Source organism: Antedon mediterranea, chromosome 5 (genome assembly GCF_964355755.1).
Source record: "Antedon mediterranea chromosome 5, ecAntMedi1.1, whole genome shotgun sequence".
Taxonomy (NCBI): Eukaryota; Metazoa; Echinodermata; class Crinoidea; order Comatulida; family Antedonidae; genus Antedon; species Antedon mediterranea.
This window is the reverse complement of record NC_092674.1, coordinates 30,823,664-30,842,162: the sequence shown is the minus strand read 5'-3', so window position 1 is coordinate 30,842,162 and position 18,499 is coordinate 30,823,664. Positions and strand designations below refer to the sequence as shown.

Sequence of the window (18,499 nt, the reverse complement as noted above, 5' to 3'; positions counted from 1 at the left end):
TTCTTTTGCATTACGGATGGAGTAACCGATATTTAACATATATGGCAAGTTTGAAATATTTTTGAAGTATTTCCAGAAGTTTTTTTTTCTCGATATTTTAAACTTACGAAACGATATTAACATTCAGTGACTTATTTATAGTTTATATCATTGTGCTCCCCTGGCTCCAAATTGGGTCCACTTGAGCACAATGTATTAACATACGAAAAGATAACAAATTTATAATTATTGATCTAAACCAGACAGCGCCCTCTAGCAAACTAAATTAACGTCGTCGCGTTTTACGTGTAAAAAAAGTTTTACTTGAATGCCGAGCCTAGAATCAATTTCAAATGCCAGTATTTTAAGGTTTGTTTCATAGTTTTCCAATTTGTTACTCTCCTTATGTCTTTAAATTTTAATTTGGCATGTTTATAGTAAAGGTATAGACATCCTCCATCCCTACTCGCATGTTATCCCTGCCTAGCTCGGCCTACTACTAACATAGAGAGTCTACCAACACAGTTCTCGAACCTAGCTAGGCCTGCAGTGGTCATCTCGTACCAAAACAGTAAATTGGCAGATTTTTGTTGTGGGCTGAAATTGAAATATAACCACAGTTTATGGTGATATAGGCACTAGCCTACACTACTAATTTTGTTTAAAATAGGTCTACTTTATTATAGATTATATAGCCTGCACAAAATAATATATTTAAATAAATAATAATACCAATATTCCGCTGGAATTGTAATTGCTTTCTTTTTAGTTTTTTTATCTAGAATAAATTGAGTGTTCTTTACAGGAAACATGTTGACGAGTGTACATGTATCAAAAACTGAGAATTCTTCCCCAAGATCACTAAGTGACAACGGAATGATGGAGGATCGACATACAGCTCAAGCAAAACGACGAAAATACTTTCGCAGAATATTCAAGTACAGACAAATGGACTTTGATTTTGCCATGTGGCAGATGCTATACCTTCTTCTGTCACCCCAAAAAGTGTATGTTGTATTTAGTGTATACGTTAAGAAAATCCTTAGTAAATAGTACAAATTCACACCAATTACCGGATGATAACTTTTTTACTGAAGGGATGTTAATTCTATGTATTTGATTTATATTTGCAGGTATCGCAACTTTCAGTATAGAAAACGTAAGTATACTAAACATCTCTTCGTAGAGAAGACTGGAGATAATAGGCCCTATACGTTATATCAATTATGTGTCCTTGTTATTTGTAAGTATTCTAAAAAAATAAGTATTAAAATTCACATTTTTTCCTCAGAAACAAAAGACCAATGGGCAAGAGATGACCCAGCATTTTTAGTACTTTTAAGCATTTGGCTTTGTGGTAAGAAATTGTCCAAAATTAACATTAATTCGTTGTTGTGATACTCCACCTAGAACACAAAGTTTTAGTCAAAGACTAGAATATATTAGGACAACATAGCATGAATACTACTAACCCTGTATGGGTGGTGGGCATCAGTCTATACACTGCTCATTGAGATGTTTATTTTCAGGGTCTTCAGTTGGTTTTGGTATTGTGTTGAGTCTCGGATTTGTTGGTACACTAAAGTTTTTACTCTGGGTTGTCTTTGTCGACTGCATCGGTGTTGGCTTGTTGATAGCTACTTTTTTTTGGTAAGACATCTTTTTATTTAAAAAAGTTAAAAGTAAATGCACAGTTGATAAACCATCATTGAATACACTACTGTCCCTATTCTTATTATAGCTACTACATTTTAAACTTTTTTTTACTTTTTACTAGGTTTGTAACGAACCATTACTTAAAGTTGAATAACAAGAACTTTCAAGAGGTTGAATGGGGATTCTGTTTTGACGTTCATTTAAATGCATTCTTTCCAGTTTTAATTCTTTTACATGTTATACAGCTCTTCTTGTACATGCGTACGTTTACCATTTTATTTTTTACAATACACATTGTGATTGTGTATCATTTTCCAGCAACAAATCTAACTTATATCAAAAGCAGTAATATTTTAGTAGTATGTAGTATTTTACAATATTCCAGTAATGTTTTAGTAGTATGTAGTATTTTACAATATTCCAGTAATATTTTAGTAGTATATATGTAGTATTTTAGAGAACTTAGTAAGATCTGTTTCTAAGCAGGTCAATCTGTTAACATTATGCTGTACTAATATTTAGTTTATTGTGTTTGTAATTCCAGCTGTAATAAGTTATGATTACTTCTTGTCAACCCTGCTTGGGAACTCGCTGTGGCTTGTTGCTATGGGATACTATGTTTATATTACGTTTCTTGGATACACCGGTAAGTCTATAATAAAGTTAATTATTTGATATTAATTGTTAGACTGAATTCTCAAATTGGAGAAATTGTTTTGTATAAATGATAATCAACCTTATACTGTTTATAAAGTTATTAAAACAGAACAGTATTAAAATAAGTTATTGTTTATATTTTTTCCAGCTCTGCCATTTTTAAAGAAGACAATTGCGTTGCTGTACCCGCCATCTCTCCTTATTCTCATTTTTTATTGTGTATCTGTGATCATCAACTGGAACTTATGTAAATCATTGATGTATTTCTATAAATATAGGGTTAAATAAACCAACCGTCATTTTTTAAATTCAATATTTAAATTTACATTGTTAACTCCTAGAGTGTTGGACTCTCTCTCTCATAAAGTGGCATGTTCCCTATTAATATGGCGAGGGCCTTCAATATTTATTTGGTATCATTATTACAATTTTTCCAGTAGACATGATCACATAGCTGAGAGATCTGGTAAAGGTACATTCCGCCTGGCTAGGCTGTGTTGGGAATTTCCCCAGGTACCTCGATAAGGTTGCTTTGGAATTTTCACAGGTACCTTGATTAGGTAGTGTTGGGAATTTCCCCAGGTACCTTGATAAGGTTGCTTTGGAATTTTCCCAGGTACCTTGATTAGGTAGTGTTGGGAATTTTCCAAAGTACCTTTGCTTCATTGAAGAATCTAGTTTGTATATTAAAATTAAAGATATCCTGTAAATTTGTTTTATGTAAAATATATATAAATACATTTTATAAAAAGAACCGATTACGCTTGCGTTTGTTCAGATGAGTGCCCTATATTCTAATAGTACAATATGCAGGTGTATTTTGTAGCATATAGTTTGGTAAATAGAGGCTGTACTAGCCACTAGACCTATAGTTTATTTATGCTTGTTACACTATTTACAAGTAAATACTTCAAATAACTTTTCAGAAATAAAATTCATGTATTATAAACCTTAAAAATGTTGTTCGGTTTTGTTTTTAATGATTTCTTGCCAAATAAGATAATTTCTGATTATCACTTCTCTGCAGTATAAAAACCCTGAATACTGGTCGGCGTACACATTTATGCTGCTGGGGGGGGGGGGGGGGGGGGAGTGTGTCATGTCAAAATATAAAATGTTTGTAGTTGTAGAGGGCGCTCTACAAAAATAAAAAATTAATCAATCACCGGATATTGGAGGTTGCTGCCGAATTGTTGACCGATTTGGGTAGGTTGAAAATTGGCTACAAAATACGAATATTGTTAATTATTCTTTACTAATAGTAGATAAATAATCATTATTAATAATTGTGCCATTGATGTTTAACTTCTTTAACACTAAATATGTAACACAAATGAGAGAAAATGGTTGCAGTTTGGCTCTGGGCTAAGGCCTAAGTAGTGTCATTTAGAATAATACTTCGTCCTGTAGCACAACCCACTCGACGTATGCGTACGTACTTAGTCGATTCGACCCTGTTTCTTTTTGACAGCTTATAACTGCACATGCGCTGATCGTGTCAATGTAGTCAGTATAACTGTTATGCGCGATTTGAACGATTTGCGCAATTTAAAATTGCGCAAAAAAATCCTTGCGCAATTTGAAATTGCGCAAATAATTCTTGCGCAATTTAAAATTGCGCAATCAACTTGCGCAATTTCAAATTGCGCAAGAAAATCTTTGCGCAATTTTAAATTGCGCTGCACAATTTGTAAATTGCGCAAGATAGTTCTTGCGCAATATGACACCTTTGCGCAATTTGAAAACGAACTGTAAATTTTCCCATACATGGCTATAGGCTAGGCCTAGGCAGAGGAGTTTAAAATTTAGTATTTTATTATATAAATAAGACCATTTCAATGAAGATAATGTTTAATACTCACTTTTTAAGTTTTTAATATTAGTTTAAGCTAGGCCATGTAACCTAGTCAGTATCAGTAGTCCAGACCTCTAGCTAGGCTAGAGTAGTATAGCCGGCCGCCCGCCCCGCGCCCGCCTGGTGGAACACCACCGCTTCGTTTTCCTTCGTCTGTTCTTCGACGGTATGCTAACTTATAACAATATTTGCACTACTAAAATAAGGAAATGCGATATTTATCTTTAAATTTGAATCATTCTTAGAAATTACTATAAAAATATGGGTGTACATGATTTCACAATCTGTCGAAAAACCTTGCGCAATTTGCAGATTACTTGCGCAATTTAATACGTTGCTTGCGCAATTTGAAACACATGTTTCAATTCAAATTGCGCAAGGATTTTTTTTGCGCAATTTCAAATTGCGCAAATCGTTCAAATCGCGCATAACATAACCACAAATGATTCACTCATAAAAAATATAGTAGGAAGACCACTCTTTAATTAAATTGAGGAATATGTATTGAATTAATTTGTTATTAAAAATAGGTTTGAAATACACTTTTCTATACATCTGATGAAGTTGAGTGTACTATGGAGTCCCCTCTGAGTCCAGCAGATCAAGGAATGGTGAATGTATCCTTGTCAGACAATGAATCAGGTAAAGTGTCTTCTTTTATTTTTTACATGAGTTTTAATTCATTTAGTAAAAATGGTAAATAATAAACAGTTTGTCACCACCGTTTCTGGCCTATGCTTATACAGGTGTCTGATCATTTCGGCCGCCAGTCATTTCGGCCGCCGGTTATGGAATTGCCAAATTCATGAAACGCCAAAAAGGAAAAAATATGTTTTGTTCATTTCTGCCGCCATAATTGTAATTATTCTTGAATATGTATGACACCCCATGTGTGTTAAAATGTTAATATTTTACTAAACACTGTATTTTTTAAGCCGAATCGGCGGTCTTCAATTCCAGAAACAGCAGCGATATTTATGGCATAATTTATGGCGTGCACTTTGCCATCACTACAGTGAATATTAATAATATTTGTTTAATAAGAAGGAGGTGATGCTGAAGTTTTTTTATGTGCCAGTCAAAAACACTTAATCGTATGTTTTACATTTATTATATTCATAAATAAACACATTTTTACAAAGCACGCGACATCTTCAGGACCTGTAAAATAAAAATATAAATAAACATTTAATCAATATTCATTTTGACCAAAATATTCAGATGGTAAAATACCGTAATATAACTTTAAATCTACGGCAAAAAAAAATGTACTTAGCCCATTGCACAACTGATCTCTGGTTTAAATGACCATAGTTCTCTGTGGCGTTCCATAGACTTGGTAAAGTAATTTTTTTACTGTATTACTGTACAGTTATTTCTGGCTATTTTAATTTGGTGCACCATACCTGGCGGCTGAAATGATCATGCCATATTTTGTCCTTTTTGGAGTTTCATGAATTTGGTCGTTCCATAACCGGCGTCCGAAATGATGGGCGGCCGAAATGCACTGTGACCCTTATACACTGTGGTGGTGAAAAATGTTTCTCTAATGTTTTTCAATCATATACAGTAGTTATGTAGACCAATCCTGTAAGAACATTTTACAGAATTTTTTTTCTTATACAACCCTCTGTTCATTAACATTGTGTCCTGAAATCCCCTGAAAACAATATGTTAAATTTCTGTTGGTTACGCTTGTCTGGTCACGACTGTCATCTCTGCAAGATGGCTTCCGTAGCATGAAAATCGTCTATTAGTTACAGAATACATGTCTCCTAATATTAATAATTATTTGGTGTTTTTTTTCAAACAGTAAATCAAAGTTTTACAACTAGTCGCTCAATAGGAGATCTAATGGCTACAACTAACAGTAACATTACAACACCAGATGACGGCGATGACGCAGAAAAAGCAAGATTAATATGCCAAGTTCTAGAATTACAGAACACTTTAGATGGTGAGTTTTTATTTATTTTATTTGCATCCAACCAACAGGTTCTCGCTCTCCAATTACAATTTGTTTGAGGCATAGAGATTGGAGTTGTTTTTATGAGTTACAACCCTGACACTAGATCAGCATCGAACCAGGTGGAGTTGTGGCTTGGTGGTTACGCTGATTGGCTCCCAATCCAAGGGCCTGGGTTTCAAGTCCTGTCATGTCAGGATTTATTCTAATGAAAAATTACAACTTCACTCCTAAAGACTTGCAATAAGACTTTGTTTATGTAGAGCATCTTTTGTATATGTTTGTCTTGTGAACAGGATTGCCACTAAGGAGGATAGTGAATGAATTTGCTTATGGTTATCCTTGCCAATTTGCCTACATATATAAACAACACAAAAGTTAAACGAGAAAAATAATTAATGACATTTTGTGAATTACTTTCAGATTTGTCATCACGAGTCGATGGAGTGAAAGAAGAAAATCTAAAATTGAAATCAGAGAACCAAGTTCTTGGGCAGTATATAGAAAACCTTATGGCTGCTTCTAGTGTTTTCCAATCAACTTCTCCAAAAAGCAAAAAGAAGTTAGTATAAAGATAATTTTCAAAGAAATTTGTTGCTATTAAAGTGTTTTATTTGACCATATAGTAATGTAAATGTCTGTGGCTGTATTCACCAATCACACTTAAAGTGAAATATTTCCCTCAAATATTAAGTATTTTACTTAACTCAATATATATTTAAGTATTTCCCTAAATTGTATATATAAGAGATTTTTTTAAAGTTTTAAGGGTAAGTGTTTCCCTTATATTAGGCTAAGTGTGAATGGTGAATACGGCCACTGGTACTGGTAGTATAATGTTGTGTATGCTTTTGTCTTTTTTCAGGTCTGGTGGAAAGGTTAAGAAAGTTGATAAGTGATTGCTTAGGTGTGGTACCAATTGAAAGATGGTGCTTGAAGACGATTTCAACTTTTTTCTGGCTTTATTTGTTATAAGTAAAATATTTATAAGAGCACATGTGTAAAATTTAAAGGCTAAATTGCCAGTTGAAAGCAAGACGTATATACATGTTCCAAAATGAAGAAATTATTCATTATATTATTAAGATTGCTTATTTGTAAAATTGATGAGAAAACAGAATTTAATGTTTCGGAAAATCTTCTGTCTTGATAATGACAAATTAGTGACAATGAAAAATTTGTGACAATGAGATTTTGTGACATCCTCATCTCAAATTCCCTTCATTGTTTTTCTTTTGTTTTATGCCCTATATACTATTATAATGATTACCACTGAGTATTTCAGTAAAAGTAATTACATTTAGACACTCCAAGAGGTTGACCGCTGCTTATGAGAAAGTATTATATTAGTGTCACAAATAAGTAGTGTTACGTTTCTAGATGTGTCTTAAGAATGTGCTAAAACCAGAAAAACGAAGCTGCTACAAGACTTGTTATCATATAATAAGTTAACCCATAAGTGCAATGTTTTAATTAATTTTATTTATTTCATACAATGAATAAATGTAAATATATATATGTATCTACTATTAAAACCAAATTAGCTGTGTTTAGTTTTATTTAGATTAAGATTGCATGCTTTACTATGGAACGCCTCCTCTGCCTAAATAGGTATGATACCATTTACATTTTGTTACTGTGCTAATGTACTGTCATTTATATTGAACCTCGTACCAATTTATATTACATAGTGTACTGTATAAGATGCACAGTTAGAATAGGATATGATGAGTGGAGCCATCTTTTCGATTTCATTTGTATAGTATAGGAATATAGAGAAAGTTTAACAGAAAAGTGGTTTATTATACAAACGACAGAAAGGTATATGTACAGTGTATGTTGTAAATTGTATTACAGTATGAATAAAAAAAAGAGAATTATCTACTCCTGCCTTCTCATTTCTTGTTTGTGTTTTTTCGCCTATTACTGAGAGTGTCAATGATTCGTCGTTTCGTCCAGTTTCAATTTAATTTGTCGAGGATTTTTTCATGAATGCTGCCATATTTCAGAATAGCGTATGTATATGGAATGAAATAAGCACGATGACGACGTTAGCGCGTATTATAACACACCTGAATAATGTTCTTGTCATTTGATTGGAGGTTTGTGGGTCACATGATATACATTTCAACTCTTTAATTACGTCATCGAGAGTGCAATAGTCTTTCAGCTTCGCCATGTGGAAATATAACTCGTTTCCGTACGAAACCGACAGCTTGACGTTCCACAAACTAACCATACGCAACATGTCGTAGGCTTAGATCAATTTGTGGCCTGTATATACAGTATTATATTTGTGTCTCCCAAGTAGGCAGGCTGTTTGCAATTTTAATTTAAATACACATTAATCTCAACCATAACATTAATAATTTTGGTAAATAAGTAATAATATAATCATTCAGAAATATTCTCCATGGTATAATGAAAACATTGCAACCTCTTCGCCGTCAATCAACCTTTCATGCATCTTATCTGGATATAATTAACGCAAGCGAGTTGACCAATCACGCGCGACTGTTCGAATAATCCATCGCTTCAGATTGGTCAACTCGCTTGCGTTGCGTCCTAGATGAAACCAAGCTAGTAAGACATAGTACACTAACACTTGAAGATGTGCAAATAATATGAAAGATGTACCAAATAGATACATTAACCTGCAGATCTTTCCTAATTAAGTACAATTTATTATAATATGATGTATTGATTTTTGAAATAGTGCATATATGTACGTAATTAATAGTATTTTTGTAAACTCTTTACATTATTTACGTCTTTAATTTACGTGATATTTGCAAAAGTGCACAAAGTCAAAATTAGAGATGGAGGCTGGTCGACAACTACGGGGCACCATACGCAGCAAACGTGTCATGAACATTTTAAAATACATGTCTCTATTTCTTCAAACCTAAAGTGTAATTGTTAAAATACACAAGTTACAGCACCATCCCTTTAAAAAGTGAAAGATAATTTATACAAAAGTTTTAAACTAAATTCACACTCCTATTCCATGGTTTAAGCAAGGGCGTGGCTACGTCTATGCTAAGGTTAATGGGCGTGGCACTTATACTGTAGTAAAATGCCTCCATCTAACATCGTTCATTAAATACGAAAGACTATTAATATTATGATTATAACGTTGAACGAATATTATACTAAGGAAGGATGAGTGACGTCATCATGCGCCCACATGTCGATGACACACTCGATCATCATCTTAATGATATCTTTTTATTGTCTTTCATTCGCGTCAATTTCCTGTCTTAACACAATTTTCTGTAACATTAATGTCTTTTTAATTAGTCATCTCATGTCTTCTATAAAAAAAAATCTTTCTGTCAGTCGTAAATCATTTTCTAAATCTTTTTCTCCACAACAAATGACATTATAATTCTGTTGCTAGGTGCGTAGGCCACGTCCGATCCTCTTCCATATAGTCTTCTCTACTCCACTTATCACCATGTCTGTCGTTGGTGGCATATACGTCATTACGATCTCTACCATGTAGAGTTGTCGTTGTTAATTCTTTTTTGATACAGTCAATTATTTCGAATTTAATCATTTCCAATTCTCTAGACGTTGCTACCTTTGCATCCGTGTTAAATGGTTTCTGATTATCAGCACCATTTTGGTATGTCAGTACTGTTCGCTTTAAATCTTGGAGTAACGTGGTATGACTCTGCTCTTCTTTTTTACGATCTTCACGAAGCTCGTATCTAAATGATAGAAAAGAAACGCAACGTCAGATATGTCTTATAAGACAAAAAGTGTAACGCGTTTTACCTACCGACTGACCAAAGATAGTAATAATTGGTCCTCGAAACAAACTTAGCGGGTAATGCTTGGTTACGCAACGCAAGGAAGTACACAACGTAAGTGATTTGACCTGCAACCACAAGAGCGATAGATTATTCGAACAGTGGCTTGTCATTGGTCAACTCGCTTGCGTTGCGCGTACTTCCTTGAATTGAATCTCTAGTGAGATAAATAAGAAAAATCTAACGATAGACAAACGCCACCACACTTTCTACTGTTACAAATAAGACAAATTCGTTTAGACTTAACATGAAAACATGCTGCTGCTCCTTACCTAAGACTTGATATGTCTTGTTTGATTTCATTGAGGTCATCTTCCGTCACACCATCTCCCTTCTGTTCTGCTTTGTATTGATGAATGTAACGACTCACTAACCGCTTCATAATATCCTGGTATTTAGTTTCTTGCTCTAACGTTGAGCCTAAGATACTGTCACTGCTCTAAAATGATAAAGGATATTGTTGGATTTTATTTAATTCAAAGCATGAAAAAAATGATCCAGGATAACAAAAAGAGAGTGAAACTAAAGCTCTGTCTACACTGTCGAACTAGTTTTAACAAAAAAGTGTGATATGCCCAAATATGGTAGTGATATGACATCATCATGTTCATATACATGTACATGGGCACATCAAATCAACTTTGATAGTGTAGACAGAGCTTTACAATTTGTCACAATTTGTTTTGACGGGTGGTTATTTCATCATGATAAATATTTAAAAAAATAAGGATTACCTTGAGTGCAGTTTCAAGGGATTGCTTGCTGCCTGGTATGGACGTATCTTCAATACACTGACCACACAAAAACTGTTTGGTGTGTGTGAACGCATAGTAAATCGATTTTGGACTGATTATAAGATTGAAGGGAGGGGGTAATGTTGACCCCTCATCAAAATACCCCATCCATAATTTTGATCTGGCAAACTTCCATTCTTCATCAGCATGATTCTATAATAAACGTTTAAATGGATAATAAAAAATAGCATACATAAATGGAAAAGGCACAAAATCGACGCGCGCGTACAATCATTGAAATGCCTATAATAGCCGTCTGCACCCGCCCCCAAACTATGCAGACTTAAAAACTATAATCGACTGCCAAGTTTGAGAATCTATATATTGACGTAATGACTACATTGACTTCTGACCAATCAGATCATTGATATTCAGTGAAACATCAGACGATTGATTTTACTGGGAAGTTGAATTGAGAGGGGATGATTGAGGTTACAAAAAGGCAAAATAAGTTAGTAATTTACTGTTTTTAGAAATGATAACTATGTACATCTTTGAATTAACATATTCAACAATCACAGTAACATAGGAACAGGTAGATTTAGTTATTAAATTACTATTATTCCAAAGTTTTAGCTAGGCCTCTTCACTTACACAACGCTCGTACTTAGCCCAATTCGAGCGGTCTCACTGTAGGTCGCGAAGCCGTGTGCTTTGGTAGTCCGTGCGCCCTCGTTCCCCGAAAGCATCATGGCCTATAATGAAGTCATCGGTTTTAACGCGCTCGCGTACAATTGTCTTTCGTCTGATATGAACAAGATGTAATTAACTTGAGTGTTGCTTTTGTGAAAATGTATACAATAATGATAATGGTGATATTGTAATGTGTCGAGTTTTTGCTTTTTTCAAAATTAAAGATAATAGCCTATAGCTGCAGATAAATCTAAATTAAGTGTCTTTAGCCATAGGCTATGCACTCTCCATTTTGCAAACAAAGTACAAAATAATTATGTACTGATCATAATTTGTGTTCAAAGGAAATATTGCTGTAAAGTAAATTTATTTCATCACCTTGACTTAAAATTAAGTGTTTCAGTACACTGACGTAAAGTTGACGCGCGCGTACCAACGCTAATTACCGTCACCACCGTTGTCTGTCTGTTGTGACGTCACTGACGAAATAAAAATTAAATCAGGTAATATATTCATAGATTGGCCTATATAATATCTCAATGAATAAAATTAATTAATTTAAAATTAATTTACCTCAATATTTTGAAATGAGCTGCTCATCATAGCGATAAGCATGTTCAGAAGAACTATGATACCCAGAATATGATATGACAATAACAAAAGCTGCCCAACGTAGGCTACAAAGTCATTCTCTTCAAGCTCTACCTCGTCCTTGCTTAAAAGTCCAAATAATGCCCAAAACAAAGATAGTAGCGAGCTATCCAATCTTTAAAAATTTAAAAATAATCAAATTAAATCTTATTGCTAAGACAACGTCATAGGCCTATTTTAATAACAATAATATATTCATATATTCCAAAATAAAAAGATTTTTTTCAATTAACTTAACCAAATGAGAGACAAGACATAATTGTAAACCAGATCCACATGCGGGGCCTAAGGTCCATACTGCTATAAAATTTGTGAAGCATATAAAATTTATATCAATAAAAAAAATTGTAATTTGGATGATTCTAACATAGACGCGACGTAAAAAACTACGTAGGCACAACGTTGACCAATCACACGCGACAGTTGGGATGATCATTGGTCGTGATTGATTGATTCAAATCATTCGCCAGAAGCGCCTACGTCATCGGGTTACGTAGAAGTGTGAACCAAGCTTACTTGTGGAGATCCTGGCAAAATGTTATAAAAAGGTTTAAAAAATGTTAAACTTACGACTTAAATGATCCTTTTATTTCTTTTCCTTTGTAGAAAGTGTACAATTGGTTCATTCCACATGTGAATGATAGTAGTACCAATAAGAAAATGAATAGAAATTTCGCTATGTCTATAAGCATATTACCAAGCGAAATCTGCAATGGTCCAAGATATTGATTCGCCTGAAATAGGTAAATAATTCGAGCGAAACTAAATACGATCGCCACAGAAAATATACACTCGGAAACAATCGTAGGATCGTAAACTGGCCATGCGCCGCGGAACGAGCAAGTGTGGAATTCTTCCTGTTTGATGTAAGCGACAATTCTAAGACTCAATGCCATTAAGTAAAGTGACAACATGATAAAATCCAACCAATTCCACCATTGTCGCGTGTAAGCTTTCAATCCTTCTTCCCACAGCTGTTTACATTCGGCCCATATCATGCCTGAAAAGATGTACAAATTATAATAACGTAGTAAATACATCATGCTTGAAGTTATTGATGTGCGCGAACCAACGACCTCAAAGCATGGTAGGTGCAACTATATTGGTTTCCACGCAACGAACGCAACACAAGTACTTGGACCAATCACTGCGCGATGCACCAAGCTTTAGGCTTCGTTCAGGTTTATGTGTAGTATGGGTTCCATACAGAGTTTTGACTTAATAATATTAGTAAAAAGATAAATATTTTGGCACATATGGCGTTGCATACGTATACTACTTGAGCTTTTCCAGACAAAACTCGAAAAGACGACGTGTGGGACTAACATAAAAAAGACAATAAATACATACTTTGAGCAAGTCTAGTTTATGTGATATAGAATGATGCTGGCAAAAATATAATAACAAGAGGAATCTCTGCTCTTCTAAAATACCACATGCAGAATAATGTTATATCATCGTTGAATACGATACTACGCGGTGTCTTTTTTTAGTGTTAATTCTATATTTAATTTGATATAATCCAGTAACCTACCTAAGACAAAAAAGATGAGTAAGAATTCAACTGCGTCTGGTTCACGCCCCTGTTTGCTGCATTCTTCGACCTCTCTCGAACATAAAACACCGGTTGAAGCGAGGACCAGGAGAATTAAGAAGAAAACAAACGATACACTATGGTTCAAAAACTTCATAAAAGGTGTTCGTAATACGTTACCAATCCTAGATCTCGGAAATATTAAATAGTAGATTGACATAAAGGGGAAAATAAGAAGTAGTACGGCACAGGTGAGAATCTTGATTGTCCAATGACGTCGACGCCAGCTTGGTAGACCTTCGTACCAAATAGTAGATAGCAACTGTTGTGTATGTGCGTGTGCAACAAACTAAAAGACACAATCAATTATGTTAATAATGTATTTATCATTATTCGTCTCAAACACACATAATAAAACTCTGTCTACACTATCAAATTCAAACTTTATGTGAGAAAGGGAATGTGATGTGCCCATATATGGACATGATGATGTCATATCACTATACCATGTCTTTATCTATTTTACTTTTCAAGTCATGAACAGCACTGAATATCAATATAATTTGTGATAGTTTGAAGTTCGATTCCAGATTAAATTTCATATTTTAATGACGGTCCCTGACCATGGCATAAAATGAGTGAATTGTGCGTTTCCACCCGGTTTTAGTATATAAAGCTTTGTCTACACTATCAAACTTTATGACAAAAAAATGTAATTTGGCCATATGGACATGATGTTGTCATATCACTACCATATTTGGGCATATTGTTACCATATATGGGCACATCACACTTTTTTCACATATACTTCGATAGTGTAAACGGAGCTTTTACCTGTTTCTGTTCGTATTTCAAGGCCAGTTTCAAACGAGCTAGTGTTAAATTACCACTGTCAACCTCTTCATCCAAATCGTCCTGCGGATCGTTCATTTTATTCATTACTGCTACTACTTCTTCAGTACTTCTGCACTGATCGAGCAAGCCTACAGCAAACATCTTACATTGGTCTAACAAAGTTAGGTAGATATCCTTGAACTCATTCTCTCTCATCGCCATGTGTTGTAGCTCCCAACTTAGTCGGAATGCTGTCAGTATCGGGTCGTTGCTGGTCAGCGCCATCCATGCTGGGCTCGCCAGTGCTTTGTAAGCGTTGATTCTTTTCAGAGAGTACCTCAGACTATCATGTTTTTGTCGAACCTTACATTCATCACAATCACAAATGACTGAATGAGGCTTAAAGATGGACGCACCTCGAGTAAGAAGAAGCTGAAGGATTTCGAATTGGTTGACGTGAGCTGCGAGAATGATTGGTGATATATCGGGCGAGTAATCCGAACTGTCTGTCTTCAAACTGTTCTTCATGTCATACCATCCTTCACCGAGCATTTCAACACTTATACTTGGATGGTTCACCATCATTTCAACCATCTTATAAACACCTTCTTTAATCGCGTAAAGCAAAGCGTCGCCTATGAACACATTTTCTTGCGCTAAAAGAATTTCAACGATTTCAATATTTTCGTTATCAACGGCCATCTGCAGAGCGCTTCTTCCCAAAATGTCTGTTACGTTTACATTTACAGGGTCGTTTTTGTTGCTAAGACACCGTAGAATTGTTGCTTTGTCTCCCTTTTGGGCGGCTTCTAATAAATTTCGTTCGTTTTTTGTCAGTCTGTTGCCCTCACTGAACAACTGGAGTGGGATGCTGCTCATACTGGATACGAGGTTCATGGATGTTGGTATATAAGACGACACGGTTGGGATGACCGTCTGCTGATGGTGAAGGCGCGCGTTGTCCGTCCCGTATATCGGATAAATGTTATTCATGGTCGAAGGGGTAGTTCGTATTCTGAATGACATTATAAATCTGCAAAATCAAATTAAATGTATCAAGCATCATCATCACACTTACATTCAGTGTCATACTTTAGTAGGGATACAGGAGCCCTATAGCATGTACCATTACTTTATCATCAAAGCGTCATCGACGTCACGAAATGAACAGTTAGACGCGCGTGTGTTAACGCTGATAACAAATCATACAACGCGTGGCATGTAGGTCGGAGAATAATGCTACTAAAATTAATACGATTCAAAATATACATTCTGTGCCCCCGGTAGAAAATGAATAAACTATGTTATTAGGATTATTATTAACAATTATTAACACTAGACACCAAGAAACGTATTAGACATCGCCACTGTGTGCATCAGGTTCCATTTCGCAGCATTCAAGACAAACGCAATGCGTAGATGACCATTACACATACATATTGATAAATGGAATTTAAAGAAAAAAGCACAATACAATGCATTAGCTCGAATAAATCATAATAAAAGTAATAAGCTATATAAAGAAATATACGTCAATGCTTTGAATAGCTTGGCCTTGTATTTGTTGCACACGACCTTATCATGAATTCAAAAGTGCGTATACATAAATTACATAGCGTTAGCATAATTGACTTTAAATGGCTTCTTTTATTTCATATTTTGTCTTTTGTTTCCTATTCTAATTAATATGATGCATATCACAATGTTAGATTTAATTTATTTCCATTTCAACTCCAGTCTCCACGATTGTAGGCCTAATCTTTTTCTTGGAAATTGATTTTGATCAAATAAATAAGTGAATGAAGTTTAGGTTCACCAACACCTAGTGTTTGTTTGTTTAATATTTATTGCTATAATTATTGTTATGTGACATAAGACAGCAGATGAAACTCCAAAAATCTCAAAACCTCAAACAAAGCACCAAAATATGACATAGCAGAGGATAACCCCTTAAGGTGGAATGCTTTTTTCAGAAAGGGTCCTAGAAAACGAACGCAAAATAATAAGGTTCGCGCATGTCTCGCGATGGCGCGTTAAACGCGAAATCGCCAGTCATCTCAGATTTTATTTCTAAAATTATTTGAACACCGGACATCTTTCTCTTTGTCATGTAGCGCCCTAAATTTGCTTGTGCTCCTATGATATGTTATTAGCTATCAGTATGAATTAATGATGTTTATTTATTATATTATAACAACATACCGTATAGATTATATACTTATAACAACATATTATAAATGCAAAGAAATAAATTCGATCACGTCTAGACCTACGCAGTTTCGAGTACGAAAATAGCAACAGGTATATCAATAATAAAGACACGGCGCGGTATAAGTTATTCTATCTCAGAGATACTCACGTGAAATATCATAGTATGTATATACAGTTTTGACGTGACAAGAGATAGAACAATTGAAAACATAATTTTGGTGAAATAAGATGACAAATATTAACAAACTTAGAACCGGTACTTATATAATTAAGTATACTAAACGAACACTGCACCTACCTTTATAACTATCCTAATATTTCCGAATGCTGTGTAAATGAATGCTTCTTACTTAAAATCTAAAGAATGCTTTAATAAAGATCATTGTTGATATTTGTGCAGATTATGCTTCCGCCGATAGCAGCTAGCAGTGATCGTAGCCATCACTTTCTTAAGATCACGTCGTCAATATTTAAGTATCGATCCTATATTCTGATTTCCTGTAAGCAGCATACGAGTTACCATGGCAATACCATAACGAAACAAAGGGTATTGGTTGTTGTATTTCCCATTAAACTTAAACTGATTAAGTACAAAAAATGCTGCTTTCTCATTACGTATTCGCTGGCTATTGTCATGCTAATTTAATAGATAATAATTGCAAAGGGATGAGCATGGTTAAAAACTATATACCAAGACCATTACACTAATCACATTTAACAATGACCCATAAGAATTATTGTAATAAGATCTCGTACAAACATACTGTGTATAAGGGACTAAAATATTATTTTCTTATATAAAATCAATATTACTCTAGTATCATAATATATTCTGATCAATAACATTTATATAGGCCTATAAATAATTTCTGCAATTCATTGAATAAGTTTCCTAATTAGATACGCATTGTGTAAACAATAATTTATTGTATTTTTATATTTCTATTTCTTGAAGGGTGTCCTAGTCAACGCTCACCCTGAATGATGCACATCTGAACCCCATTTATAGTATCTTAAAGGCCACAGACGAGTGGTGACGGGTCAACGCTCACCCTGGATGATGCACATCTGAACCCCATTCATAGTATCTTAAAGGCCAGACGAGTGGTGACGGTAAGCGGAACACTTGTCCCACGAAGCAGGTAGGTATAAAAAATAAACCCCCCTGCACGAAGAAAGAGTTCACGTTTATTTAGCCAAAAAGATACCTTTTTTTAAAAAAGGGCAATTCATCTGCAGTTAGTCCCATTATAAAATAAAAATACCATCTTTTACTGTCAAAGCTTCGCATGCCCTAACTTGTTATTTTTACTACAATAACAATAATATTGGATTTACATTTAATATGCAGCAAATGTTATTAATCGCAAAACAATATATAATATTGTATTGTAACATTTGTTTATTATATATAGATACAGATTACTGTATTTGTTATTATGATTGTTGTTCATGTATACTAATATTCTAATATGAATATACCATATACTTACATCATGTTATCAAGATCAGCTTTGTACGATTACATGAAGTACAATAATATAAATAAGAAGGCCTATTATATTAAGGCTACATTGAAGGCCAATTATATGTTGTATTCGTGTTATATCATATCAGCAAATATAGATTAGTCTGAGTGTTCTGAAATTAGTGACAATATAAAATTACAGCAATATTTCACATTGTCATTATTATATATCGATAACTCTTGCTTCCCCCACTTGGCGCGCAACCAATGAGAGAGCGATATTTCGAATAATCTTATAATAAGCTTGCGATTGGTTGAACCCTACTTGCGTTGCGCTTACCTCCTTGTGAAGTTGCAAGAATCAAGCATTAGGCCCACACCATGTGTAACTTCAGACAACTCAGATCAGTAGGGCGACAAACTGCATTTGCCAAAGAAATGGTAAC

The 18,499-nt window shown here is 34.4% G+C and overlaps 4 protein-coding genes across 5 annotated transcripts in view; 3 read left to right on the top strand and 1 right to left on the bottom strand.

Annotated features, from left to right (window-relative positions):
• The first annotated feature begins 243 nt into the window (after positions 1 to 243).
• LOC140049460 (protein unc-50 homolog) lies at positions 244 to 3,236 on the top strand. Of its 2 annotated transcripts, none has more exons than XM_072094346.1 (8): positions 244 to 348; positions 785 to 986; positions 1,113 to 1,138; positions 1,271 to 1,336; positions 1,509 to 1,629; positions 1,757 to 1,896; positions 2,180 to 2,281; positions 2,441 to 3,236. In XM_072094346.1, exons 2-8 carry the CDS (start codon positions 790 to 792, stop codon positions 2,578 to 2,580), a joined length of 792 nt encoding a protein of 263 aa, XP_071950447.1. In that variant the 5' UTR covers positions 244 to 348; positions 785 to 789; the 3' UTR covers positions 2,581 to 3,236. The 2 variants fall into 2 exon arrangements, with proteins under 2 accessions (XP_071950447.1, XP_071950448.1); XM_072094347.1 differs by having other exon boundaries at positions 266 to 348; positions 749 to 986.
• A 157-nt stretch (positions 3,237 to 3,393) lies between these two features.
• Positions 3,394 to 7,997, top strand: LOC140050449 (short coiled-coil protein B-like). Its single transcript, XM_072095632.1, has 5 exons — positions 3,394 to 3,498; positions 4,678 to 4,789; positions 5,961 to 6,104; positions 6,537 to 6,675; positions 6,979 to 7,997. Exons 2-5 carry the CDS (start codon positions 4,723 to 4,725, stop codon positions 7,010 to 7,012), a joined length of 384 nt encoding a protein of 127 aa, XP_071951733.1. The 5' UTR covers positions 3,394 to 3,498; positions 4,678 to 4,722; the 3' UTR covers positions 7,013 to 7,997.
• LOC140050442 (transient-receptor-potential-like protein) lies at positions 7,964 to 17,000 on the bottom strand. Its single transcript, XM_072095626.1, has 8 exons — positions 16,884 to 17,000; positions 14,375 to 15,407; positions 13,541 to 13,889; positions 12,577 to 13,006; positions 11,929 to 12,121; positions 10,663 to 10,875; positions 10,201 to 10,367; positions 7,964 to 9,826 (listed from the first exon to the last, which is right to left on the bottom strand). Exons 2-8 carry the CDS (start codon positions 15,398 to 15,400, stop codon positions 9,496 to 9,498), a joined length of 2,709 nt encoding a protein of 902 aa, XP_071951727.1. The 5' UTR covers positions 15,401 to 15,407; positions 16,884 to 17,000; the 3' UTR covers positions 7,964 to 9,495.
• The window catches only part of LOC140050450 (cytochrome c oxidase assembly factor 5-like), a 31,153-nt gene continuing 23,770 nt past the window's right edge, over positions 11,117 to 18,499 (top strand). Inside the window, exons 1-2 of the mRNA XM_072095634.1 lie at positions 11,117 to 11,173; positions 17,541 to 17,727. The gene's annotated coding sequence lies outside the window, so the exon portion shown is untranslated. The remainder of the gene's footprint in view (positions 11,174 to 17,540; positions 17,728 to 18,499) is intronic.

Coding starts and splice junctions, on each gene's coding strand:
- LOC140050449 (XM_072095632.1), top strand. CDS start 4,723: ATGGAGTCCCCTCTGAGTCCAGCAGATCAAGGAATGGTGAATGTATCC. Junction 6,105..6,536: donor ATTACAGAACACTTTAGATG/GTGAGTTTTTAT, acceptor AATTACTTTCAG/ATTTGTCATCACGAGTCGAT. Junction 6,676..6,978: donor TCTCCAAAAAGCAAAAAGAA/GTTAGTATAAAG, acceptor GTCTTTTTTCAG/GTCTGGTGGAAAGGTTAAGA.
- LOC140049460 (XM_072094346.1), top strand. CDS start 790: ATGTTGACGAGTGTACATGTATCAAAAACTGAGAATTCTTCCCCAAGA. Junction 1,630..1,756: donor TTGATAGCTACTTTTTTTTG/GTAAGACATCTT, acceptor ACTTTTTACTAG/GTTTGTAACGAACCATTACT. Junction 1,897..2,179: donor ACAGCTCTTCTTGTACATGC/GTACGTTTACCA, acceptor TTGTAATTCCAG/CTGTAATAAGTTATGATTAC.
- LOC140050442 (XM_072095626.1), bottom strand. CDS start 15,400: ATGTCATTCAGAATACGAACTACCCCTTCGACCATGAATAACATTTAT. Junction 13,890..14,374: donor TGAAATACGAACAGAAACAG/GTAAAAGCTCCG, acceptor TGTGTCTTTTAG/TTTGTTGCACACGCACATAC. Junction 13,007..13,540: donor ACTCATCTTTTTTGTCTTAG/GTAGGTTACTGG, acceptor ACATCTTTTCAG/GCATGATATGGGCCGAATGT.